Below are 5398 nucleotides of genomic sequence, written 5' to 3' on the forward strand. Positions count from 1 at the left end.
ACTTGGCATCAAACAGTAATTTTACAATAAAGTTATTAATATTTAGTATTGCTAGTGAATAAATCCAGTGTATTTATACATCTTTGTGCAATCACATAACCTCTATACATATCAATAATGAGTACACAAACTAGGTAAAATTGACCACTTTTGTCAGGCAAAATGTCAGTTAATTATTATGGGGGTAAAAAAAAAAACTTCACATCTATTTTTAAATAAACACAGGACATTCACTCATTTTAATAACCAGATTTATTTCAAAACATCTGAACAAGTGAGATGCTGGCCACTGCAAGCGATACTGATGGGTGTTCTCTGCTCAACAGCATGAAGTCACAACTCAGCTTCTGTGAAGATAAGAAATCAGTCACAAAAAAATTAAACATTACTTCAATGAGTCTATATGATCGGGATACTAACAGGGAAATAGTATGGCTTTTTATTCAGGTAATTGATGGTTAAGTTTCAGATTTACTGTTGTAATATTACTGTAATGCAATGACATGCATTTTTCTCCTGCCATGAACAGCAACATGCATATAAGCATTCAACAACAATAAGCCCCCCCCCCACCAGCCATTAACAGTTGATGCTTGACTTGCGACCAGCAATGCGTTTCAGCTGCAACTGTCTGTTGGCTTAAAACCCATTTAACATAAGTGGTTGGGCAATAATCCTACCTCTGAGAAGCTTAGTGTCCTGATTTTGTAAAAACTGTGTCAAAGAGCTCTAGATTCAATTCTATTGTAATTTGAGGACAGATTATGATGTTTGTATTTAATTGTATTGAAAGATGACTGATTTAGTCTCAAATTTGGCTTTAAGATAACACTTGCTTTACCTTGTACTGGTTTACTGGTTGTGTACTGGTTAAAGTTGTTTATGGTCACTAATCATACACTGATACAATGTCTCGTGATACACTGTCAGCAGATAAGACGCAACCAGGGTCAAAAATTTACTTTTGGGTTTACCGGCCAATGGTGGGTAAATTTCAGATTTACCAGCCAAACTACATTTCAACTGGCTATAAAACTATACAAGTATGATATACAGTGATGTGAAGGTGTCGCTTTTGGCTCTCGGTAATTGTGACAGCATTTCTCACCATTTTCAGAATAGTTACTATGTTTTCTAACAAGCCAGGCACAGCCAAACTTTGCTGTGTTACCGGCTGAGCCTTTGAAAGGAATTATATTTACTGGAAGTAATGTGTTCGCTGTCAGAGAGAAATAAGTCCCTGTTCATGTTACTACAGCACCAGTGCAAACACTGAGCTAGGTAGATAACCATAGCAACAATGGACAGCGAGGGTCAAAGACTTGTGATACAATTCTTGATGGTCATAAGTTACGTGCCCAGCAGTGTGAAGTTGATGCAAAATGTTATCAGTCAACTCATGTGTTGCAGTGATTAGTTTGAAGTACGTTCATATCCATTGACCTCATTTATTTTATTTCCCACTGCAGTTTTTTTTAACCCGCATTTGGTGAGTGCTTATTTTGGAACCTGAATGCAACTAACATATTATAGACCTTTTCTTTTTATAGATGGCATACTGTATTAAATGACACAAGAGAAATGCCTTTTTGAAGTAAACAGAGCCCAAACTGATGTCTTCCAACTGTTGATAGACAGTTTTGTTGATGCCAACTGTAATCCAACACCTATTAGCGAACGGGCTAACAGACATGGCTGGGTTTATGTCCCCTCACCTATCGCAGCCTCCTGGCTTCTCTTTCAGACTCTAGAAGTGTCAGCACATCTCCTTCTCTGACTGGGCCCTTCACGTTCCTGATGATGGAGCGATTGCTGTCATCCATGAACTCAACACGGACCTGTTAGGACAGCATTTGACATGATAAAGTAAGTGGCCACTAAACTTAACCACCAACAAGCAGAATGCTACCACAATCACATTTAACTGAATGACTTTGAAAAACTAAACTTGAGCCACATTATTGTTCTAGATCCAGGTGAAGAAAGTCCGTCAGTGTCTCTACAACCTCAGATGCCTATCTTGGTGCTAAAGACTTTCTACACCTGCACCACGCCGAGCAGCTTGACAGGTAGCATCACCACCGGGTATGGAAACAGCCCTGCAGAGGGTCAGGTGTAAACTCAGAGATGCAATAGTCATTTACATCAGATGCACGAAGAGGATTTAAGGATCACAAAAGACCTCAATCATCCCTACAACATCCTGTTCTCTCTGTTGCTGTCAGGTTAGGCGCTACCACTGCCTGAAGGCCAAAACAGAGAGGATGAGAGTCTTCCCTCAGGCTATTAGGGTCCTGTACCAGTAACCTTCAGAGTGCTTTCTGCATAACTTTATCATCCACCTGCAATAAAGTCCAATTATACCAATGTCATCACCATCCCCTGTACTGTACATATTATGCACTGGTAATTGTTTAATTATTTTTTAAACTCAGTACTGGTCAATGTTATAGTAAGTGCTGCATCATTTTATTTTTCTTGAAAACTTTTAGAAAAATCAGAGTTTCCATTCTTATATAAAATGTACAAAATCACCTTGATAAATTCTGATAAAGATTATAATTTGTCCATTATATACCAAGTCTGTCAACCGCAGATTGTGTAAGTTTCATCTTTGTTAGCATTTTCCATGGAAAAGTTCAATTACTCTTTTTAAAACTGTCCATATTCAATCATTTAGGCAGTTAGATCATGATAACTTTACACACTGCTTCTTAGATCATATAGCAAGACATTTACAGAGTTTAATATAATCTCTTATCACACTCATTTTATGTGGTATTCCATCTGTAAATATGTGCAAAAGATATGACTTGTATATTTTTAAATAAATCCACGAAAAACTATTTTTATAAACCGTTCTGTAAACGTATGGTCTTTTGGTATATTACCACAAGAACACCAAGACATCCATCTGACTCATCAATGTGCTGGAAAATGGTTTGTGTGATGTGCAAAATCATCGCATTTATACCTCATTTGCATGTTTAAACAAATATAAATAAAACTTATTTACAACTCATTTAAAACTTACGTATAAAATTTACTTTTAGCTTATAAAGTTTAATTGCGATATGAGTAAAGTAGGGGGAAAAGCCTATTTGTGGTCTCTAGCCTTAAGACATTTAAAACCTAGCGCATTAATCCACAAAGCAACATATTTCAGTATATATGTGTATATAATGTAAAGATACAGATTCATTTCGGATGAATTTGGCAAACCCTAACCAAATATGGTTATAATGTATTAACAATGAACACAACGTTACCTGTGTACATTGTCCCTGGGAACCAGTTCTTCCGAGTACTCTGGTGACCTGAAAAAAAAACACAAGAAAACGTTAGATTGACGCTAAACAAAAATCGTGTTTCCTTATATGAACTAAAAAAGTCCAGGGCGTCTAAAAGTCTACAACAGGCTACTAGTGAACTAGCGAGCAGACTGTAGCATGGACGGGCCTCCATGATAGACGCACCAGAGCCAACATGCCGTACGCTGAACGGTACATAAAAGTCGATTTAGCCTCAATGTTTTGGGATCGTATAAGACACTAGTTGTTACTGCAGCGATTTATCCATTCGGATGTGATTATTTTCGACATATTACATAATTTCTTACTCTTGCGAGCTTGATCGGCTGCACGCGGGCGGCGTCCATGTTGTCAGGTTAGACCGGAAAGGAAGTCACGTGGTGCACGGCAGTCATATATCGCAACTGTAATTCGTCTCGTTTTATTTATTGTACAATTTTATTTTAAATAGAAAATAAATTAGAAAAATGTTCTTTAAATTAACTGTTACAAAATACCGAAGTCCCTTTTTAAAAACTGAAATCTTATTTTAGATTCCCACTTCCTTTTCCGGCAAATGGCTAATACCATTCACAAACCTTCATGGGTGTAAACCGTGTAAACCATCGAACAGGGCCGTACCATTACTTATTTTTTGTCCATTTCACACATTTTAACTTTAAGGTGGAATTATAGACCCAATTAATTGTGTCTAGGTTTGATTAACCATTGACCTCATATATAGATATACACTTAAAGCCATAAGAAAATCCAATTCATGTCCATTAGCATATACTGTGTACAGATCTGAGCATATTAGCTTGTGCATCACAGTGACTGATGCAGTGAGAGTCGGCATAAAATACAAAATCTATTCATTTCTGTGGCATATTCACACTATTACAATACATGTTTTATCCTAATTTTAAAATACTGATTCACTAAACTGGGCCATAATTTGGTCTATCCACTCAGTGGGCTATTATTATTCAATATTTAAACAAAGTATGTTCTTTGCTTATTATGAAGGGATCCATGCCAAACAGGGATTTAATTATTAAGATAAAGGAGAAGAACAACTTCATTCTTTGATAATAATATAGAGAAAATCAGAGAAACATCTCTAGAGAAACTCTCCATAGCCTTGTTAGCAATGCAATGCAGTCATCACACCACTCTACGCCTATCCTCCTCTCTCAGAACTCAAAGCCTTAAATCACAACACTAATCCCTGTGAATGGTATTTTTAACTTGCGTTTGGACAGAAAGAACAGCAATAGGATTAGAGAATCAGTAAAGAGGCTGAATCTCTAACTCATGCAGTTGATCTTCTTGCACGCCTGAGAGACAAGCACGGTGACTCTTTCTATATATTTCTACCTGAAAGCATCATTTAGGGGACAATATTCAGCCTAAATGGAGATCTTGTGGAATACTGTTGTTATTGTTTTTCACTGACTTGATTTTACATATTTGACTCATACAAACTTATTGTTTGTTTTTTGTCTTCCAAGGAGCTGTCACAATGGAGGTTATGAAGCCCAGGTTCAAAGTGGGCCTACTGAAAAAGCGTCGCTCCAGTCTTTTTGCGACCATAAAACGGGATAAGAGTTTTTCCCAAAGCACTGAAGAACAGGAGTGTGAATTCCCCTTCTCACAGGACAGCTCTGTGAAACCATGGACATCTATGGACAACCTAGACGCTCCTGATGTCAAAAAACGTGCAACAAAAGATCAGAGCAAAGACGCACCGAACCACAGGAAATCAAACATTGTCAAACTCAACGTGGGTGGAAAATTATTTCACATCCCAAAGCATTTGGTCCTCCGATACCCTAAAACCAGGATTGGAGTCCTTGCACTCTGTGATGATCCTGTGAAACGTCTGACACTCTGTGATGATTACAATGTTCGGAACGATGAGTTCTTTTTTGACAGGGACCCCATGTTTTTCCACTACATCTTCCACTTTTATTGTAGTAATGTCCTATGGGTGATGGATAGTCTCTGCCCTGTTAGTTTTGAGGAAGAGATGTCATTCTGGGGGTTGAGACTGAAGGACACGCCAAGGTGTGCTGTCCATATTTAATACTAGATGTGTTGTGTAG

At 37.6% G+C, this 5398-nt stretch overlaps 2 protein-coding genes across 2 annotated transcripts in view; one reads left to right on the plus strand and one right to left on the minus strand.

Annotated features, from left to right (window-relative positions):
* Positions 1–234: 234 nt before the first annotated feature.
* rps28 (ribosomal protein S28) lies at positions 235–3726 on the minus strand. The gene is made up of 4 exons (XM_046052924.1): positions 3620–3726; positions 3270–3317; positions 1716–1838; positions 235–347 (listed from the first exon to the last, which is right to left on the minus strand). Exons 1-3 carry the CDS (start codon positions 3656–3658, stop codon positions 1716–1718), a joined length of 210 nt encoding a protein of 69 aa, XP_045908880.1. The 5' UTR covers positions 3659–3726; the 3' UTR covers positions 235–347.
* Positions 3727–4546: 820 nt separating this feature from the next.
* si:rp71-39b20.4 (potassium voltage-gated channel subfamily V member 2) overlaps positions 4547–5398 on the plus strand; it is a 7433-nt gene continuing 6581 nt past the window's right edge. Inside the window, exons 1-2 of the mRNA XM_046052421.1 lie at positions 4547–4646; positions 4805–5011. Of these exons, the coding sequence (XP_045908377.1) occupies positions 4816–5011 (196 nt within the window). The 5' untranslated portion in view covers positions 4547–4646; positions 4805–4815. The remainder of the gene's footprint in view (positions 4647–4804; positions 5012–5398) is intronic.

Source organism: Micropterus dolomieu, linkage group LG06 (genome assembly GCF_021292245.1).
Source record: "Micropterus dolomieu isolate WLL.071019.BEF.003 ecotype Adirondacks linkage group LG06, ASM2129224v1, whole genome shotgun sequence".
In the NCBI taxonomy this organism is placed as follows: domain Eukaryota; kingdom Metazoa; phylum Chordata; class Actinopteri; order Centrarchiformes; family Centrarchidae; genus Micropterus; species Micropterus dolomieu.

What these genes read in the sequence shown, in the direction of transcription:
- rps28 (XM_046052924.1), bottom strand. Translation starts at nt 3,658, where the DNA reads ATGGACGCCGCCCGCGTGCAGCCGATCAAGCTCGCAAGA. An exon ending in AGCCGATCAAGCTCGCAAGA is followed by an intron (nt 3,318 to 3,619) that starts GTAAGAAATTAT and finishes TTTTTTTTTCAG; the next exon opens with GTCACCAGAGTACTCGGAAG. An exon ending in CCCAGGGACAATGTACACAG is followed by an intron (nt 1,839 to 3,269) that starts GTAACGTTGTGT and finishes CTGTCCTAACAG; the next exon opens with GTCCGTGTTGAGTTCATGGA.